Source organism: Mauremys reevesii, linkage group 20, assembly GCF_016161935.1.
Source record: "Mauremys reevesii isolate NIE-2019 linkage group 20, ASM1616193v1, whole genome shotgun sequence".
Lineage (NCBI taxonomy): Eukaryota > Metazoa > Chordata > Testudines > Geoemydidae > Mauremys > Mauremys reevesii.
This window is the reverse complement of record NC_052642.1, coordinates 18771181-18794213: the sequence shown is the minus strand read 5'-3', so window position 1 is coordinate 18794213 and position 23033 is coordinate 18771181. Positions and strand designations below refer to the sequence as shown.

The window sequence follows — 23033 nt, the reverse complement described above, 5'->3', positions numbered from 1 at the left end:
ACAAGCAGCATACTGAGTTGATTCACTGCTTGATCACTTGACAATGAACTCAATATAGATTTGGGCTTGGTCGGCAGTCGGGTAGGATACTGAGGGGCCCCTTCCTATTGAAGATGTCACCTTTTAGAACAGACAAAAAAAATTAAGTCCTGGTTACTTAAGGGACAAACCTACAAAGTTGATCACCAACTTCCATCAACTGGGGAAGGGGGTACCCAGTACCTCACTATCAAGCTCTAAAATCACAGGTGCACTTTCTAATACAGGAAGGGGTGTGAACACCAGAGTTTGGGTAAATTCAAGGTCAGATTATATAATTCTACCTACTAAATTTCCCCCCCAGTTTCAGCTGGATATGGTATTCTTGCACTGGCTAATGTCAGCTGTTGTGGGATGATGGTGTGCACTGTGAAATTTCACTTTACACATAAGTAAGGCAAGCAGGTTTTAGCCCTATGTAAGGTTTTATATTAGTAGACTGGGAATAATAAGCATCCAATTGTTCTGTGTTGTTTCCAGAAAAAAATGAGTAGAACTGAACTTCTATTAGCTACATAGTAAAACGATGTACGTTTTTTTTTAAATTATCCTGTATTTCCTTGTGTTCTTATTCTTCCTTGTATAATTCCAATAAAATTAATAAGTAACACAATTATATCATTTCAATTCCGAAGCACTTGGTCTGCTTTTAATCTCCTACTGTACTTAATAAACTAAAATTCAAACTGCAACAAATATTTTAACAAAGTTAACATCAAATATCAATATCCTGCAACTTACTGAGTGTAAGTAAAACACACAATAACTTGAATCTACACAATCACTGGCAGGCTGAGCAATGAGAAAATGAAGCATGCTTAGCCTTCATTTGCTGCCTATTGTAAGAGATTCCTCAACCAAATACTCACTAATTATTTAACGCAAGACAAATACAATCCTTTCTAAATATAAAAGAGGATGCTGTTAAAAAAATCATGCATGTGGCGGTTTATTTTGTTTTGGTTTTTATTCAGTAGGAGAAGTCTCATAGATGAGAATGAAAAGCTTCCCAGCTACAGTTCCAGGACTTTCACCCTCATTTCTGACCTTTCCCCAGACATGTTCCAGTATAATCTGTAATCTACTAGAGTCGGAAGAGGAAACAACAGCGCCCTGGTGAGAAACACTGCCTTGTGACCCAAATAGAGAACTCTGCGGAAGCAATGCTGGCTCACAGAAGTCGTTTGGGAGGGTGTAACAGATCATTCAATATTTTTAATTAATTAAAAAAGAACAACACTAATTACTGCCAACAAGATGTAACATATTTAAATCTGCCCCAAAATGTTACTTTTTTCCCCTGGGAACTGGGTGTGCAACAACAGGAAACTTTATAGCTCTTAATTAAAATAACCACTACTTCTTAACATTGCACAGCAACTGCTTCAAGCAGCAAACTGCTAGGAACAAGATCCATTTACCAGTCTAAGTCTGAATATTTCTAGTAGCACTTTTATTAGCTACAGTGGCTATATACAGATTAGGCACTCAAGGTCAAACTTTCTCCAATTTACATTGATGTAAATCCAGAGTAAATCACTGAGGTCAGTTATGTTTATACTGATGAGAGCAGAATTTGGCCTTTTGTCTTCATAATGTTTAAAACCACTTTTTTGCTCATCTTTTATAAAACGGCTGCATCTATTCACATGAATGTACTGGGAAAGCAGCCCTTTCCTTGTCCATGTATGAAAGGATGGAGCATCTGATGCCAACAGGCAAGCCTGTGTGCTCGTAACATTCCCCTGAGAGGCACATGCACCAGTCCAAGTGTCTCCAGTCACAGGGGAAAGAAACACTCCTCTACCCTCAGTTACCCTGGATATCACCTCAGGCCCTGGATATCACCCCTCCAATCTTTCTAGGATTTTACACCACACCCATTGGCGCACTTCCCCATCACATCCACACACTCTCCATCTGAGGCCTCCACTTCTTCCCTCCCTACACTATCTCCACTTTCAGGAAACCATTGACTCTGCCTCAATTACTCTCTCTAAAACCCTCAAATTCTTTCTAGTCCTTGAGGGTTGGGACAGAGGAATTTACACCATTCACTTCACCTTCCTCTAAGGAGATGTCTACACTGCAATTAGACACCTGCGACTGGCTCGTGCCAGATGACTCGGGATTGGGGTAGGGGCTATTTAAGTGTGGCACAGAGAGGTTGGTCTGCAGGCAGCCCAAGCTCTGGGAGCCTCCCACCTCGCAGGATCTTAGAGCCCAGGCTCCAGCCTGACTGTCTACACTGAAATTAAACAGTGAGCCTGTGAGCCAAGCAGGGGGTTTTAACTGCAGTGCAGATCTATCCTAAGGGTGAAGCATTTAAAACTCTAGCTCTGCTTGGGATTAGAACCCACCACACGGGAACTGTACAAGCTGTGCTCAAACTGCTGGTGATATACAGGTGGCCAATACTCCTACTTATGTACATGCTTTTTTTTTTTTTTGGATGGAAGTGAAATCTTTGGAGGCACACGCGCAGACACAGGCAATTGTGTGTGAAGTAGCCCTGGTACTCTTGTGCATATACGTGGAGTCCCATGTTAACAGTTGTGAGACTTCCTGTCAGGGAAACATCCCTGATCTTAGCTAACTTCTTATAAAATATCCCATTGGAAACTTGAAACTAAGATCTGTTCCTGTGACAATTTCCCCCTCTCTCTCCCTTGCACCCGGAACACAGGACAAGGTTGCTTGTAAAAGCTGCATGGATTAAAAACAAAAAGCACTAAAGCTTTTGGTTTGGGAAGAGGGGGGATATGAATAAAAGCTTGCACCGGCTTTGTAAACAGATCTAAAAGTAGATCAAGAAACAGGACCAAAATCTTACTACATAATAATCTTTCAGGGTCCATTTAACTGAAAATATTGTTGGTCCAAACCTACAATCCTTAGGGCAAAACTTGCACTGAAGTGAAAAAACAAAAACAAAACCCCCTCCCTCTGATTGCCAGCTGTGGACTTCATAGCTCCCTGCAGAGGCAGGAGCAGACTGTAACACTGACACTTCAGCTGGTTCACCCCAATTGGTGATTGCCAGGGAAATCAGCTCAAATGGCCTCCCATTGGCTGAATCATCTCCAGTAAAAGCCTGCACCAGCTGCCTGCCATCCTGTCTATATCAGGATTCATGCCTACAATTCTGCTCAGAGTCATGGATTCCAGGCTTGGTTATTCATAATCACTGAGTTTACTGAGTTTTCTTGTCCATTTGTAGATGTTTTATAGCAGTGTATCTCCGGATCAGTGGTGCAGGGCTTGGGGAGACAGACATATGCTGTTGCTGCTTCTCTTCCATTTTTCCCTTCTGTGTGTAAATTTAAAGACCTCTTTGTATTGGTGGATCCTTGCAAGAAGTTTGGATGACATAGGAAAATTTAGACAATGAGGGCCCTTAGTCCTGGTGCCGTTGGAAGGCAAGGGGCTTCCCCACCCCATGGAATAGAATAAACTGATCACTAGGAACTACTGGAGTTTTGGCTGTGGGAGAACAAAGTCCCTCAGCATGAGACACGGGACACTTTTGCATTAGAATGTGCAAGTGACTGGCCTGGTAGCCTCTTGGATGACCTGTCTGTGTGCAGTTGAGAACAAACTTATTGGGTGGAGTACAGGGAGAAGAGATAAAAGCATGCTCACCCCAATTTTCAGCTTGCAGATACCTAATATTAAGGATTAGTTATATACAGACATGGAAGGATTCGATTTTTACTGGTAAATATCAGTAACTGTCAATTTCACCATGCACGCACAAACTGACAAAAAATATCTCCATCAATAACAATCAAAATTTACAGATAGTCATTGTAAGAAAAATGCTGCTTAGAGTTTGACTTCAGGATATTTACTTTGTATACTGTGACATTTGATTTGGGGGGATAGCTCAGTGGTTTGAGCATTGGCCTGCTAAAGCCAGGGTTGTGAGTTCAATCCTTGAGGGGGCCACTTAGGGATCTGTGGCAAAATCAGTACTTGGTCCTGCTAGTGAAGGCAGGGGGCTGGACTCTATGACCTTTCAGGGTCCCTTCCAATTCTATGAGATAGGTATATCTTCATATTATTATTATTTATATAATTTGTGTTTAATGGTTATAAAGATTTAGCTTTTTGAATCTCCAAGTCTACTGTCATTAAATAATGATTGTCTTACACTCTCCCCATAATTTTCCTGCAAATGTGAAAATTGACATTTATCAAAATTAAAATATGCGTTAAAATAAGCATTGATATTATCTGTCAAAATTATTTAAAAAAATCAAATTCTGCCAAGCCAATTTATGTATGTTAATAAAGTTGTGGCCGCTTTTTTGCCACTTTTTCCTTGTATTAATGTCCATGTTCCCCCCCAGCCCCTGCTATGTCTGCAGCAATTAGCACAAACATTATTATGTTTAAAGTAGTTCTAGGCAGATATCTGACCCAGGTTGCATACACTTTATTTCTTCTAAGTTATAAAACAATGTGCTCTGATAACCATTGCATATGAGAACCTGAGAATATCATCCATGGAAAATTATAACAAAAGTGACTTGTCTAAAACCCACAGAATATTAAAACCGGGGGGGGGGCGCGGGGGGGATAGGAATCGCTCTCTCTCCTCCCCCTTCTTCCCTCCCCTTCTCCCTCCCCCACCACACACACCCTGATCAGCTCTGCTTTTTTACCCATGACTGCTAAGGATGTTTTCTGGCTCTGTGACAGCATCATGACTCAGGTCATGAGAAGTGTCAAAGATGCATTTCCTTCAGATGGGAAAAAAGCAACTGATTTTAACAGCCCGCAAAGAGAATAAGCCAAATCAGCACATTTAAGAAGAGTGAAGATAAACCTTTTAAAAGACACAAATATATTTTATTTCCAGTCTTAACACTTCAGTTCTTTCCCTAAAATGTTTGCATTTTTAGGCTCCAAAAAAGGCATAGTTGATTTAAATACTTAAGAATAAAATATTCACAACAACAAGATCAGCACTCATTTACTGCATAATCAATCACTGATGATAAACAAACACACAGGGTTTGCTGCAGCCCTGTAGGCTGAAGGGCTATATATTTCATGCCCCTGCAACAGTGGTAGCTGCTGTTTCCCTGAGGAATACATCTCGGGGAAAGCAGGAAGTGTTTGCAACAGTGCCCTCCCTCTGGGTTCCAACAGAGAAGGGTATCTCCTGAACCTCATACCACCTATTCCCTTCTCACCACAACTCACCCACTCTACCTGCCATCATCAACAAACAGCTATATAACAAGAATCTCTCACCCTACCTCATCAAAACCTCAGCTATCAAAACACCACCTTCAACAATGGTACCTGTACCTCATATCCTTTTACACCCAACTTACCCCATTCTCTACAAAATTATGGCAACAGCCTTCTCATGTCCTGAGCATCTGCTGCATCACTGCCTCATGACAGCTAGGTTTTTACATCTTTCTCAGCAATGAAAACACCCTTCTGAAGGTGGTTAATTAACTCATTATTGTACTGATCATAGCTCTCTCAAACTACTCATCTTCCTTGACTTCCAAGCAATATTTGAGATTATCACCCACATTATCCTTGAGAACATGGTGTCCTGCTCTTCTTCTCAGCTAGTTTCACTCTTATCCCTGTTTCTTTACTTCTGGTGGTAAACTGTGCTTCTGACACTAACCTACTGCTCTAAAAGCCCCTTATGCCACCATACTCTGCCCTTCACTGGCTACTTCTTTTCACCCAAGCACATTATTTCCCAGTTTAAACTTGGCGATTGCTTTTATTCTGATGACACACAACTCTCTCTTTTAAAATGCAGTTCTGCTCTGAAAAGCAGCTACACAAAAAAGTAATCAGTCATTACGCAACAGCTCTCTCCCTTTGTGTAGTCACCTCAACTGTCCATAGTAACAACAGCAGATTTTCACTACTTTTTACTCCTGCAGAGCCTATCAAGCTGTGGCTTCTATTACTTCTTGTACATCACAGATATAATAGTTCACCAACTTTCAATCAGTAAGAAATGTGCAACCCCATCAGAGACAATCAGATGATAACGCGTGTCGCTGAGGGTTTAATCGGCAGGATAAGCTTCTTACTGGTGATGTACAAGAAGAAAACAATCAAACTTGATTTTCACAGCTCAGTTCATAAGAAAAACATCTTTTTATTTGTGAATTGTGCACATCTGATAGGAAATAATTGAGGGGGGAAATAGAAATAATAAACAAAGAACCTCACAGTGCCATTTACTGGGTCACTTCAGAGTAGAACTCCATTTTACTCTTTTACTCAACTCCCTCTCCGCCTGCCTCTGACAAATCAACACCTGACCCTATAGAAATGTTATTTATTTTAACGTCACCAAGACCGAGACCATCCACGTTTGCAAGAAAACTTCCATGGGACCCTCCTAACTGTAGTGCCATTCTAAACTCTAGCCTTTCTCCCACCTCTCAGTTCTGTCACTGACATCTCGCTCTGCTGTGCCTCTGCAAGTCCACCTATAAAAATGTCCAAAACCTAGTTTGCATCACCCACTGCCTTGACACTTACTCTGCTAAATCGCTCAGTCATCCATTTGTCACTTCCTGCCTCAGTAACGACAATTCCCTCCTGAAGTGGTTCTCTTCCGAACTCCAGTCTGTTCAGAATGCTACCACATGCCTTTTTCACATGTACATGTAAATGAGACATTTGCCCATTTTCTGAAACCTACACTTGTTCCCCCATCCACATTCATACCCACTACAAAAGCCCCCCTCTAAAACACCTCATGATCATGCTCCCCCAGGATATAATTTTCTCAGCCTACATCCCTACCTGACCTTCTGCTGTGCTAAAATTTGGTCTCTTGTCAACCCTCCACTTTCTCTAGCTGCTGTAATGGAGCTTTTGCGTCCATTGCAGCAATGACCCAGCAGATACTACCAACCTTATCCACTTCACTGATTCTTCATCCATTATTATAATACATCTTATTTACAACCAGTTAAGCTGTTGCCCACTACCCAAATTTGTGTTCACAGTTAACAACCGTTCACATATCTCCTAGTCTATTCTCTCATCTACTCTAAATTTGTAATCCACTGTCATACTGTAACTGATGGGTATTGTGTATTTTCTATACAAAGTTCCTGGCCAAGAGATCCAGCATAACACCTGGAGTTTTCCAGAACGTAATGGCCTACACCAGCTGTCAGTGTGGTAATTACTACAAGGTGATCCAAGACTGCCAGAATATGGTGGGGGCGGAGCGGGGGGAGAGAAATCTTCCTACCTCTACAAACACACTCAGAACAGGAAGACTTGTAAAGAACCGAATCATGATACATTTTAAGTAGTCCATTCTCCAACTTGTACACAAAGGACTTACTTGGGTAACACTCATCAACTGCAACATAAATCCCCTTTGCATTAATAGCAAAAAGAAAGAAGGTCTGCTTTTCTGACATTTGGCATGCATAGTACTAAAGATATAAGATAACCAAAAGCATATTATTTTAAAAAGTAGTTCACCTGGAGTATTTGCCAACATAAAACAATGAACTATAATCTGATGCAAATTCTTCCTAAGGCACATGTAAAATAATTTCTGTTAAAACTTTTCAGACATCAACAAATGGATGTAACTAAGTTTCCAACTCATAGACAGGCAAGGTAATGGAGATGATAAATCAGAATATTCCTGTGGCATTCATACAACATCAACCTAAATCAACAGAATACACTGAGAAGCTGGATTCATTGCACTGATAAAGTTGAGAAAACATCGCCCTCTAGAGGGTGTCCAATTAACCATTTCAGTTCAAAGGAGAAGGCCTTTCTTTTGCCACCCAATGTAAAGAATGGTAGTGTGAAGATGAAACAAATTAGGATTCATAGACAAATTTAGAAAATAAATGATCTGAACTCATATTTAAAGAGGAAAATATTTTATTTTATTACAATACAGATCTAAAGTGCCTTGTTTGCATTCATCAAATGAATAGGAATTTCAAATAGGTAAAGAGTCAGGCCCACACTATGGTGTTCTTTAGTGTATCTGTGAATTTACAAAAACTATCTGTCCCCGATAAAGGCTATAATGTAATTTACAAGAAGGCAAAATAAAAGCCTACAAGAGACATTTCAAATAGGCTGCTTTTGATTCATGTTTATAGTTCTGGCGATTAAGTTAAACTTCGAAGGGAACTGACCTCCAGTGCTTTAAGTTATTCTACAGCTAATTTTCTTTCAAACTATTTTTGTCTGCCTCTCTCTAAATAGGTGGTTTCTCAAGTGAGTGTTACTTAAAGGAAACCAATCTGTTTTTCAGGAAGGCTTGATGATGTCACTCCTTTCAACTCTGCTTTCCCATAAGAATTCTTCTATTAAAAAGGAGTTTCACTCTGGGAAATAGTGAAAAGTGACATGGAAATATTTAAAGCATCTGAGATGCGTATGTTTATCAGACTGTTGGATTTTGCCTTTAATGATACAGCAACCACTACAAATGAAAGAAGAGACAAGCATGTGTGAGAAGACCTACTGTCTTAAAAAATAAATACAAATAAAAAAGACTTTACAGTGGAAAATGGATTATTCTGAACAGTGTGGAATGTTTCTAAACAGTCAAATCCATGTATGTATAAGACTTGTTTTCCTCAATTCTAAATTTATGTACTGTATTTCAGCTGAGGCGTAAAATTTAAAACAGAACCAATCTGTGTATGATTGATTTTTTGGCAAAAACTACAAAATCCAAATGAAAAACTTCAATACACAATTAAATGATACAGAGAAAACCAGCTCAAGAATCATCATATTATTATTGATTTTTCTAAGTAGGTGGAACTGCACAGTATAAGGTTCAAATGTGTGGTTAATTTATGTTTACTTTTGTGATGTGGTCTCACTCAGGAAAATCGCTGATCAACAAAAGCAAAAAGCCATGAGTAGGTTAAACAAGACCTTTAACTTAGTGTCAGTGGGGTGAAAAAAATAAAGTATATACTATATTGTAATTTTTACCCTGGATGATAAAAACATTGAGCAGCTCCATAAGGCTTTCCATTTTCAAAGTGAAGCATTAACACTTTAGGGCTAAATGCTACCCTTGGGCATGTACACACAGCTGCCACTGGAGCTAACAGAAGCTGCACATGTGTAATCAAGGGCAGAATTTGCCCTTAACTATTTAACGAGGTAACCCACACAGTGTGCCTGTGAGACAGGTGTGTGTTATCATTCCCACGTCACACATGGGAAACAGCCATGCAAGTCCCAATTCTGCTCTTTCAGGCCACTGATGTCACAATAGTCCTATAATAGTAAAAGCCCATAAAAGGACACTAACTTAACTCTGGTATCACTGACAACACTCTCTGGCAACCCAACTGAATGACAAAAATACACCATGGGTGGATTAGCAGATAAAATAACCTAAACAAAATTTGTGTTGGCTATAAAAGGTGCAAAGGAAATATCTCTTTATCAACTCTTAGTAAACAGTTTCCTTTACTTCATTCTGCTAAAAAGGAGCACAGACAAACAAGATTAAAGCCAAAACATGATTCATTTAGAGATGAATCCCACCCTAACAAAGGTTTACATTGTGTGGGTAAACAATTTGTAGATCGCCCTGAATAAACCGTAAATAGATTGTTTCTCGACTATACATAAGGCAAGTTGGGTTGCTTTTTTTTTTTTAATTTTGACACTAGTAGTAAAAAGCGAGCTGGAAAAAAATTACCAGGATTGTGCTCAGAAAATATTTATAGCCATAAAAAGCAAGCTCAAGTTAATGTGAATGGAATATAACTCTTTTGTTAGTCCAATCAAAAGGTAATATGCAGGCTTTTTGGTCACTAAAATCCATTCTTCCGGGGTTGGATTATATCAATACCATTTTAATATGAAAGAAGTATTAACAGAAGGATTAACAGCAATGGTCTACAAATTTACTGAAGTGCCATGCAAGTTTCTACATCTTAAAAGCTTACTCAAATATTTCTAAATTGCGTGTGATCCTTCATTAAAATCATGATGTCAAGATTGCACAGACAAGAAAAGCCAACTGACAAGGATAGCATTCTGTACTAAAATCTGTTTGTCCACCTTTCATTTCATCAACAATAAGTAAAACAACACTTACTGTGACATCTGTACATAAGCAGCTATGCTAAATGCTCAACATATACAAGTTCTTCACCCGGTATATGACTAATACAAAATAAAAAGAGAGTTCTAATTTATAATTTACTGTGGTTTTTAACTAACTCTGAATTACATACTTACTTCCCATACTGCATCTTTTGCAGAAGCACAGAATTAAATTAAATATGATATTTTTAACTTAAAGAGCATCTTTCAGCAGAGGAGCTCAAAGCAATTTACAAACATTAATTAAACCCTACACCCTTAAAACAGATTATTATTCTCATTTTACAGATGGGGGAAATTTACATTCAGCTAAGTAACTTTCTCAGGGTCACACAGCAAGTTACCGGTAGAGCTAGGTATAGAACCCAAAGGCCACTCTTCTGCTCTAACCACTAGACCTCACATGCGCCACGAGACAACACTAACTCCTTCAAATGAAAACAGTGCATAATATCTGTCTATTTAACAGTACATTATACCAAGGAGCTGTTACGATTCTAAATCCTTCTTAGTTCGTGGATTAAAATAGTCATCACAGTTTTCTGTTAATCCAGCTGCCACACATGTGCACCAAATCCTTGCAATGAAAGTCATTGTGAACTTCAGTTAATTATGTTTTTCAAGTATATGATAAAAGTCTTTAAAAGGCACATAATATAGATCAACCATCTGTATCCTTTAGTTCCACACCTAAGTACTTTTCGAACTGTAAATAGGCACAACAAAAACATCTAAAGTAACACAATGGTTTCCCAATTCCTATAATTTAGAACTAGGATGACCAGATAGCAAGTATGAAAAATCAGGACAGGGGGTGGGAGGTAATAGGTGCCTATGTAAGAAAAAGCTCCCAAAATAGGGACCGTCCCTATAAAATTGGGACATCTGGTCACCCTATTTAGAACTAAACTGATTTTATCTTAATTCTAGGACTTGATTTAAAAAAAAAACTTATGTACATTTGCTTCTGGTCTGAAATTTTGTATCTAATTTTGACACAGAACAAGGTAAGGCCCAGAAATTTAAGCAGTCACCAAGCCATCTCACTTTTAAAAAAAGAAAAACACCGCATCCTAACACTGCACAGTTACTATATACTCCCGTGCTAATTGCATTAGGTGGACATAAGCAGCTGGTGACATGGAGGGTGGCAGGTGGAGAAGCAAGAGGAGCATAAGAATTTTTAAAGGCTTTTGCTTTCTTGTAAAAGGCTGCAGTGTTCTTTCCACATGCCTACCCACATCTCGCTCGTGACACACACTATTCCCATTCAGTACAGCAAACCATCAACCTTTCAGCATCGAACAGTATCCCTGGTTCCTTCCTTAGACAGACCCCAAAGTAAAGTACACACTTAGTCAAGAGAGTCTCTCTCCAGATAAAAAACAAGGAGTCCGGTGGCACCTTAAAGACTAACAGGTTTATTTGGGCATAAGCTTTCGTGGGTAAAAAACCCACTTCTTCAGATGCACGGAGTGAAAATTACAGCTGCAGGCATTATTATACTGACACATGAAGGGAAAGGAGTTACCTCACAAGTGGAGAACCAGTGTTGACAGGGCCAATTCTCTCCAGATTGTCATACCTCTTTCCTCAAACTACGAAAAGGGGCTAATGGCATACCTGCCCCAATTCCTCATTTGCCCTCCTTCTTCCAATCCCTGTTTCCCAACATTCCCCATCCCAACCTAAGCTTCAGGAATGAAAGGCTGCACTGGGACCTCCATGTGGCAGTACAAGTTGCTTATCTTTTGCCAACTGACTCGCCTTGCCATAACTTTGACTGCAGTGACACCCAGACTGTTGTTATGATAAAGGCTTCTCTTCCACATTTCTGGAACACATCTCACCAACTCAGCACTTATCTAAGTTAAGGGACTCTTCATTTTTTTAAAGTAATTATTCAATACAACTGTTTATAATTTTCATAAAACATTTTCAAATTAGGTATATGAGGGTTTGTGCATAATTTCAGTGAATCCATAATTTGAGGCTTCTAAGAACTGTTAAGAGACTGACGGATATATTTACTTAAACATCTTGGCCAAGATCTTCAGAAGCAAGTAGTGTTTCCTGAGTGCCTCAATTTTGAGCACCCAACTGAAGATGCCTGAACAGGGCCTGATTTTCAAAACACATAAACCCTGAAAATCAGGCCCTACTAAAGATGTCTTGAAACAAACACCCACAAATAGAAGCACCGAAACTCACAAGTCACTTTTGAAACACCTGGCCTCTGTTTCTTTGGAAATACCACCACGCTGTGGTGTGAATGTGTTAGCTTTTTCTCCAGTTCAGAAAATTTGCCCATTACAGAAGTCTCTGGGCATACTAATCAAAGCCAAATGAAACCTCTTAGTTTCGTTTTGAATATCAAATGCTAAATCTATTTAAAACTTCAAACCGGTAAAGACGCAACTTACTGTAATTTCTCTTGACAAAAAACAGACTCGGATGGATGAAAGGTACAGAAGTTGAGAGTTCCTTCCTGTTCTCTATACGATGTCAATTGTTAAAAATGACTGAATGTGTTACAATAATTATTTACAGCAATCTGGTGTCTGCTTTAAGCATGTCACACTGAACTGCTGTGTGGTAATGAGAGGAATAGGCTATAACTGTGTATGTATAAATATATCTAGGAGGAATAAGAAGGCACAGATATTTCTGGCCACTTCTGGACTATCCCAGGACATCAGGATCATGATAGGTGCTCCTGTAATAGCAATAAAGGAAATGCTATTCATAGCGGCAAGGTATTTAATCAATAAATCCCGCCACATTGGAGAAGCCCCAAAAAGGAAAAAACTGAACTTTTAGACTGTGAAGGAGCGCTCATTCCCCTAAAAACAACAGGCACCAAAAAGGTCTCTGTGTGTCAAGAATCCCACAACGACTATCCTAATGGCACTGAGAGCAACCATGAAGACAGGAAGGGTGAGGATTTCACAAGTGCCTGTACTGTACCCTTCCACTAGTGTTCATGATCTGTCCGGCCCTTTTAACACCCTCAGACTGGCTGAAGGGATCCCCTAGCCTTTCTAACCTCTTGCTGACACCATAAGAGAGACCTAGGTTTCCTCTTACACATCAGCAGAGGGGACTTATTCCTATTAGGGGAGGGGAGCTACAGGAGCCCCAAACAGGCCCTAGTTTTTAAAATTAGACTGATATTGGGTTGGTTAAATTAAAATAATCTGTGACCCTCACTATTTACAAGGGACCAGCAGGAATCAACAGCAATCATTCTAAAACCAAACAACAATCAGCAAGCCAACAAATTACACCATCAAAGAGAACGGCAGAAATGAACAGATGGTTCCAAAGCTCCCTGCCTAGGGCAGAAAGGAAGAAACGGAGGGTAACTAGGACTGTGGATACTATTATAATTACACCCCAAAAGTTTTGATTTCCCTGGGGGTGGACTCTGCTTTCTATATGGTTTCTATATCGTTCCCGGTTCACGGCTCCCAAAAGCAACACAGCATCAGAGTGGATGTGGAAAGGCAATTCTTGAAGGCTTTTTCTTTTTTGTAAATTTATCAACTGTTAAAAGAAAAAAAAAACTAAGGGGGAAAAAAAAGCACCACAACACTGTCCTGTCACATTCATTGCACCAGGTTTTCATGTTTTCCCCACAAACAATACATATTTATCTTCTGGATGTCCAGATGTGCTCCATGACCATCCACTCTGATGAGCAATGAGATTTTTAGATAACTGCATTTAAATGTAGACCAGATTAGTGACTTTGTGATAGCTGTGAAACAAAATCTGAAATGTTAAAGCCCCTAAACCTTTTAATTTACAATGGAGACTATTAAAATGTCGATTTCCCCATAGTTTATTTAAGTAGGTTCTAAGTAATAAACTCTGTCTTGAGTATTTATAGGGGACCTATCCCCTTAATATCTAGGTACCCTGTAAATTTATACTTTAATATAGATTTCAGGTACTGTATTTGCAGCAGTTTAATACAAGGCACAGTGGCATTTTTAATAGCATTGTCTGTATGGGGAAATACAGATTATTTGAATCCAGTGTTACTGGAATCCACAGTGAAATCAATATTTTCTTTTTTCAGATACTGCCGACAACTGAACATGGGATACTATAAAAGCAACGTAGTGACTCAACAGAATAGGTGTGCCAGACAACATAGAAGAAAAATGAGATTTACCATGAAGAGGTGAGCCAGATGGACTGCTTGACAGGCCTGGGACAGGGCTGCAGCGGCCTCCTTGTTTAGATGTCAGCTCCTGCTCAATCTCCTCCAACCCCGCACTCTTCTGGAAACGGCTCATGCGGTTTACCACCCTGGGCGACATGTGAGTGCGGACACAGGGCTGACCACCATAAGGATTGATGGGGAAGACATGGGAAGTGCCACGAAGAGTGCTGACCACCACCCAACGACAGTCATGGCTGAAGGAGATATCTTGTACCTGGAAAAATGCAAAGTTACATAGATATGTAGGTGTCATTTCACAGCCTTTCTGAAACAAGTTGGGTATCATGTTATAATTGAAGAGACAAGTCTGAACAGAAAACATTTAACTTAAATTCTGGCTTTTTTAAGTCAATAGTTTGATTTTATATTTCTAGTGAACAGCAACCAACGATCTTTGCTTTAATACCGTTTAACACAATCCCACACCTTGAACCACCTTGAAGAAGATTAGGGTTGGAAGAGACCTCAGTAGTATTTTGAGTATTTGTCAAAAGTGTCCTGAAACTTTTCTTCTAAGGGTCCAGCTCAACAAAACAAATTGCAGTGCAAAATCCCACACAAAGCCATGGGAGCCTGATGTAATTTTTTAACTGAATTTGGTCCCCCAAAAGAAAACATTCAGGAAGGCATTGTAACTGCACATTTGACAGCAGGCAAGGCACCCATTATTTGCTTGCTCATTTTAATTCTCAGGAAACATGACAAATAAGAAGAAAGTCATCATCATCAAAATTGTACATTCATGCCAAATATTTTGATGTGGTTTAGAGGTTAGAAAAAAAGACCTGGAGTGTCAGGAGTTGACTTCTTGGCTCTGACTAAAAATGCATGAGTTTTGACTAGTCACCTAAACACTATGGTCAAAAATTTGAAAAGCTGGTGCTAGATTTTTTATTTATTTTTTTAATGCTCAATCTGAGAAACACTGGGCCTGAGTTTCAGATGCACTAGCACCCACAACTTCAGTTGAAGTCAATGGAAGCAGTAGGTGCTAAGCACCTATGACAATCAGGCCCCCTGAACCAGATTAGCTCAAATATCATTTATGCACAGGAGTACTCTCACAATGTGAACTATTTGAGAAGCATGGGTCTTTGTTTTAGCTTCTCCTTAAATATCATCTCTAGATCTGACACAAGTAAAACATACATTAGTTAAAAACACTCTCTGATGTAGTTACCTTTTATATAGATCTAAGAAATAAAACTCAACAGAATGTAATTCTCTTCTAAGTAGGCTTTACATAACACCGTGATAGAAAGCAAATTCTTGCTCCTTTATAGGAATGCTTCATAAAAGGGAACACACTTTGTGGTCCAACACCATATTGCCAGACCACTTATGAAAACAAGAAATTTAGTTTAATTTACCATAGAAAAGTCCTAAAACAATTTGTGTAAAAATGTTTAAAAAAATAAAAGCTGGATAAAAAGAGGTATGTACATGAATGGGATTTAACATGACACACAAACATATAGGTGAAGGATTAGCTTTCATTTGACTATTAAACAGCATAAGCTAAATAAAATTCTTCAAGCTTTCAGAGAAGCCAGTTTTACAATACACTAGGTACTCAAATTGGAATAAACACTGATAAAATCTTGACAAATATTCCAGAAATGCAATCCAAATATTCCAGACAAAAGCAGCAAGTATTCAAAGTGTAAGTTTGCAGTTGAGCCCTGAAACCTTTGAGATAAAAAAAGGATTTAAGTATTGTGACGTGTGACAAGATATTTGGCTGACAGACTGTCACTATACAAAACGTTACATCAACTTTACATAGATAAACCAAAAAATACCACTACACACCTGCTCTTTTCAATTATGGTGACACAGCCAAATGATCTGCTAATGATCTAGTTAAATAGGATCCTAGAAATCTGACAGGTTTTGCACTTTCAGTGAATCTAGTATTACTGGTCTATAGTAATTCCATGAGCACTTAAAGCTCCTAGTTTGTCTAAAAAGAGTTTCATCTTTACAGACTGCTCAAAATGGATTAGAGGCCCAATACAAAAGAACAAGAGCCAAAAGAAGAGAAACCCCATAATCACAGGATGATAAAAGAAGGCAGTCTCCAGATGTCAGAATCACACACAAGAACTGTATATAAAATAGCATTCTCTATTACAGAAGAAGGCTATATTTCAAATCACTCCTTCTATGGCCTCCCCAAATCTAATTTTCCTGTCTTCAATATGCACAATGATACCTGCCCTCTTATGCATGCCAGACATCTGAGCAGATCATCCCACCTTTAACATCTTCAATGCACTTGCCATTCCTTTTCAGATTCTGATCAAAACTCCCTTCATTGTTTCTAAAAGTCTCTGTTAACTTCCTCTCTACTCTTTTGTTCACTGCCTCCACACATCCAACACCTATCTCCCCTGCCTCGCTCTTGGTGGAAGAGTCTTCTCCTCTGCAGCTCCTGCCAACTAGAATAAACTGATACTGTTTTGAGTCTCACCTGAGAAACACACTTTCCCCCTTGCAAGTGTCTCTTCAGTCCCTCCCACCTTGGTATCTGTTTTAACTTATTTCACCATAATCTCTTTACATCACTGTACTGAGCAAGAAAAAAAATGTACAATTTCATACTCAATTAGTTTTCAGAATGCATTCCTCATTTTATATTCTGCGGAAAAAACAATCCAAATAATGCCAAAATCCTAGCTCATGACAACATGCAGGAAACAAATTAGGAAATAATTATAAAGTTTCATGTTGAGAAAAAGAGGTTGCAATAGCACCAGGCTAAATGCTCCATTTAAAATAAAGTGCAAATGACCTCTACCTTCCATCTCAAACAATGACACAGCGGTGACCAGCTGGGATGAGTGATGGTGGAAAAGGATGGAAACTTAGAAACCAGGTAGCAAACAGCTGCAGTTACTTTGCTATGAAGGAGACCCATAAACGAAGAAGTGCTATTCACAAATGAGATAGAAATTAATTATCAAAGAGTCTAAGAAAATATATGCAGAGAGCCTACTCTCCAGGGACAAAAGCAAATATTTTGGATACCAGATTGGTGTTTTCTGCATACGACACATCTCCTACAACTTCAAGAGCTGCATTGTCTGTCTTTCCCTTATATAAGGCAAGGAGCAGCATACTGGAAGACTGGAAGAGTTTAAATCATGGTACGTTTGCAGTTTCATTTGTGGGCATTAATTAAATATCTTATTTTCACATAGCAAGATGACAAATCTCTGTGCGCAATTTAAATTAACCCTTAGCTTCTTTTCAATAAGCAATGGATAAAGGAAAGGAGCAGGGTAACGTCAGGATGCTGTTAGGACCAAGTGTAATCCCATTCCCAATTGCTTCCAAAATCAGTTGTGTGTATCTGTGAAAGAAGTTTAAATTATCATGTTGAGCCTGCTGTTATCCACTGTACTGTTACTGTACATTACACAGAGTTCTTGACTGCTCAGAGTATAAACAAACTGCACTGTGCCCCATTAGTGCTCTGCAAGTTTATGCTATGCATTGCAATTTATTGCTGTTCTTTAGGTTAATGTACTATTATTCCGTGTATTTATAATATATTTCTACATTTGCTGTTAATTATGATGTAATGTTTGGATACTGAAGATCAACCATTCTCTATAACGTTTACAGCTTTATGTTAATAAAGTAAAAAGTACAGCAGACCTCTCACGGGGTTTTCTCCTTAACTCAAGGTCAGCAACAGATTCAACATTCACACTTATATTTTTTAATTCTATGTATTTCTTTCACACACACACACACACACTCTCACTCTCTCTATATGCCTTGGTTTTGGGCTAGTTCCGGTAGCTTTAAAGCCAAGATATTTTAAAAACGTATAAGCTACAATATTAAATGCTCTTTGCAGAGGCGTAGCGAGCGCCCTCCGTACCCTCCGACCGGAGGGGGCCCCACAAGGAAGGGGGCCCCTAAAAGTGGCAAAAAAATGTTTCTGCATTGTAAGGGGCCCTGGACATATGTTCGGAGGGGGCCACGTTCTTTGTTGCTACGGCCCTGGCTCTTTGTGAGGATGCCGAGGCTTTCCTTTGGCTCTAATGCCATTTCTTCCCAGTCTAGTTGGCTTAGGTCTCTCAATCACTTTGGACCCAGTAGCATGCCTAACACATCCCCGACTTCCACAGAAATCACTGGGGGGGGGGGGAGCACAAGGACAATAACATATAAGCCTTTTAATTAAGGCAAAGGAATGTAGCCACTGTGGGTGTAGTGAAGTGATCATCAAGGGGTTGAACAGGGTTTCTCGGATTATTATAGGTTGGCACCATGCTCCACCCCTCCCTTAGTACTTGTTTAGTTTGTGGTGTTCCCTCACACTCTGTTATGTGTCTGAACAAAGCATGGTCCCTGCCTGCAGTACCGAGGAGTGAGTTTCTTGTGCACTGAGCAGTCCCTTTATAAAAATGGGCAAGCCATGGCTGAAAGGGTGACTGCATATATATAGCTAGATGGATAAATGCTCATTTGATCTCCTGTTTAAACACAGAATTAGCTGCAGAACACTTGATGAAATATGGCTATCCAGTTCTCCAGTGTCAATAAAATACTGTTCTCTTTGATTCTTGAAGCGGGGTATGTTCCCTGGAACCCTTGCACTTGTTTTCTGGAATATCTAGCTTGCACACATCCTTTGGCACGCTGCTGATTCAAAACCAGAATTCCCTGGTCGGAATGTTTCAGTATTTCTCTTGGAATACTTATTTAAGGCCCGGCCACTGTCCCACACCTGGGAACAGTTGAAGCTTCAGAACCATCTCAGAGCCAAACCATTATTTTCTCAACCCAAAAGGTGCTGTAAAGTGTCATGCAGGTGGTGCTGCTGGCTGTAACTTCTTGGAAGGATTACATTACTGTCTGGTTTAACTGCCATCGCCTCTTCTTACCAGTAGAACTACTGATGTAATGATGAAGTACACTAGCCAACTACTACTGCTCACACGCCGCGGTCTGTAAGTTTATGAAGAATACAGAATAGACTTTATGACCATGGAATCCTTCCCATTTCTTGGTCCAAGTAATTCTAAATCAAACCTTGAGGTACTGAAGTTGGCTCTGACATAATTATTTCTGCTCTAGTTAAATATTTGTTGTAGCATCTATTCATTTAGCAATCAGTCACTTTATGGAACAGCTAGATCTCCTCTTGGTTTATACTCAAGTGTCTGCAGACTATTTTCCCAGACGAGTCAATTAAACAATGCTTTCAAATATGCTGGTAAATTGTAACAGCTCCTTGGAGGAAATAATCCAGTGTTTGCAAAGGAAAGGGCATACAACAGTCTGTGAAGTGGTTTCTAAACTGATACATAATGAAAGAAACCTTTGAATGACCATGTATTATACAGTGAATCCTCTCCTTTCTAGCTTCACTCATCCTTTCTGGTTACACTATTTCCCCGTCCTTGCTATTTCTTCTTCTTGTAAAATTTTTCATCTTTTTTGTCTCGCCTTCCTTCATTTCTCTCCATTCTTATTCCCTTCTCCTGTCTCTCTTCAATTCCCTCCCTTGTACACCACTTTTTTTACTTCTCCCCGATCTATTTGTCTGTTTTGTGTACTGTGACTGCCCAACCTCCTGAAATCTGAAGCAGAAAACCTTACTTCTGGGTTCAGAAACACTATGGGGCAGTATGAATACTGTAGTATCTGGAATTTGATCACATTATATGATTTGCCAGTGGCCCTATAAAGCTAATCCTCCAAGAATGCAGTGATTAGAGGGTAATGTTACATGCACAGAGTGTCTGAAAATCCAGAGTGAATTATTTGATTCTGGGGCATCATAACTGGCATACACAAACATAACGCTTGGTTTTCCTTTTTGTCCAGCAACGAGGAACTAGGGTAACTTTCTTGCAACCATTCCTGGTTTACCCCCTTGCCATTGTTCCTCTGAAATTTAAATCCAATCTTAATTAGACTAAATATATAAAATGTCACAAGCCTAATGTGAAACAAAACAAAAGGAAGTCTACTGAAGCACCTGGAAAACTGATTATTTTCAAAACAGTTGACACAAAAAGGACAGTTAGGAGGTAAGGCCGATTACACAAATGATCACATGGACCGATGCTGACCTTGTTTACCACTACCCTTGGAAATGACTGACAGCTCATGTCCAGGCTAGATACTCCAGGGCTTTAAAAAGTTAATGCTGTACTAACTGTGTGTACAGTACTTACAGCTATATTAAAATCAACTTTTTTATTTAAAAATCAGTAGCACCTATATTCAGCGTAACACAACACACAGTACACTAACCTTTCAGTCCACAGTTTGGTATTGTATTTTCACAGGGGTGGACAAGGTAGGCGAGGTAGTATCTTTTATCCTGAAGAAGAGCTCTGTGTAAGCACGGAAGCTTCTCTCTCTCACCAACAGAAGTTGGTCCAATAAAATATTACCTTACCCACCTTGTCTCTCTAACATCTGGGACCAACACAGCTACAATAACACTGCATACATTATATTTTCATGATAATTACAAGAAACAAGCTATCAGAACACTTTCTGATCTTCTTGGTGCTGTCTCGGGCCTTTTACTTGTACTAATAACTTATCATGATGGCAATGGTAAGAAAAGTTCTCCAAGCTTTATTGAATTGTCTCCTACCTGAATAGTGAAGTGAAACAACAGAAAAGCATGATCAGCACTATCTCAATAGGAATTTAACCTGTCATGTCTGCAATTCACTTCCTCAGCGACTGGCTTCTCCAGATGTTCTCAGTTTCAGAGACATTGGGGTAAATGCTATACATAATGTCAGACAGTAATGTTCACCATTATTTGAACTATATGACCAAAGGGTCTTATTGTTTTATACGAGAAGAAGGCATTGACACAGCAATGATGAAGTCAGGGCCAATATAAAATTAGCCAATGCTGGTCTGTATTTTTTCCCAGAAAGTTAAAGGAAGACTTTGCACAGTAACAGGTGAAGATGAAAGAAAAATAAAACCATGGACACCCCAAAATATTTTTATTAGATGCACAGGGCCCAGTTCTGCCACCCTCACCCTGAATGGTACCTTATTCTGCAAGGAATGCCACTGATTTCAACTCTGCGAGTTAAGATGGCTAATTCAAGCCCACGGCGCACTACCCTATATGTCTCTCCAGACTGAGTAGTTAGCGCAGTAATAACAAAATGTAACTACATTCACAAAGGTCACTGTTTAGAGCTCTGTCTTCACAGTCTAGTTCAGAAGTGGAGCCCAGATCCTTCCATTCAACTGGCAGCATTTTTATCTACTGGCAAGTTTCATCAGTGAATGATTAACGACTTTAAATCATTTTTTACTATTTCAAGATTGTTCCCAGGCAAGATTATTTCCCAGAAATATTGTCTTCAACAGACTGATTCAATATTTGTTACTACACTACTATAACTATATCGGGGGGAAAAAGAGATTTATATTAAATGTGGGGTAGCTGCCTGTAAAATATTTTAATGATTGGCTGCCTGGATACAGTGAGACTTCACCTTCAGCATACTTTCTGAAATCATGTTTAAAAGACATTTCTGCATTCTCTGTAAAAGGGCAAATATGTCTCTTGGCAGCACAAGGTGGTATGTTTTTATCATTTTGTCTATTTACCTACACTGACTGAGGTCAGTTATAACAGCAGTTTGTGACTCAGAACAAGCAAAAGTCCGCCAGCCTCAAAGATTACACAGGACCCTGGCCACCAGCCCACCAGCGCTATCACCACATTTATTTGTTCTAGGCTGAGATAACGCTGTTTTCAGGCCCTTTTTTCTGTTTACACTTTAACATCAAAGAGAAAGTGTAGACAACCTAACTTTCATCTGCAAGCAAATAAAACTGCTCATCTTAGAACATACTGCATCTTGGTTTCCTACAATCCAAAATGCATGTGGGTAAAAAGTTCTATTGTATTATGTAAATACTGATTCATATTGGGTAAACGAGAACAGCTGGAGGTATGGCTAGGATTAGCATCTAAAAATTCACATCTTTAACCAAAATGTATCCAAGCGTCTTTGATCCAGAAATGAAATTGACTCCGGAGAGCACAGATTTCCTGAGACTTTCAATACTGACTATATCCTACAAGGGTATAAACAACAAGGGTTCACATTGAGATGGTCTGCAGTGACACAGCATACAGGCACCTCATTCCTGCTGCCTTCTTGTTTTCCAGAATCTAAGATTTAATTTTTTTTTAAATAAGTCTCTAACTCTTACAGTTGTTGAGACAGCCTCAGAAATTTCAGCTGAGGGTTACTGATGCAGTAACCTCTATCTGCGTTTGCAGAACCCAAAACAATAGTTCTGAAAGGGGAGACCAAGCTATCTAGGTATACATAGTCTGGATCACCACAGTATCTGATTTCAGAGTGGTAGCCGTGTTAGTCTGTATCAGCAAAAACAACGAGGAGTCCTTGTGAAACCTTAGAGTCTAACTCATTTATTTGGGCATAAGCTTTCGTGGGCTGATGAAGTGGGTTGTCTTTTTTTTTTAAATACAGGATTTTGATATTGCCTCTGCTGGTTCTGGTCAAAACCAGGAAGTGCAGAGGCAGTGGGGAAAATGAAAAGAATATCAATCCAACTTTCTGAACCTGATTCAAGTTCATTCAGACTGGGTCACCCAATC

General features: G+C 39.3%; 1 protein-coding gene across 11 annotated transcripts in view; it reads right to left on the bottom strand.

Moving 5' to 3' along the window:
• BCAS3 (BCAS3 microtubule associated cell migration factor) overlaps window positions 1-23033 on the bottom strand; it is a 486041-nt gene that overhangs the window by 313915 nt on the left and 149093 nt on the right. For all 11 annotated transcript variants that reach the window (XM_039507722.1, XM_039507724.1, XM_039507723.1 and 8 more), the window contains one exon: window positions 14342-14606. In XM_039507722.1, the coding sequence (XP_039363656.1) occupies window positions 14342-14606 (265 nt within the window). The remainder of the gene's footprint in view (window positions 1-14341; window positions 14607-23033) is intronic.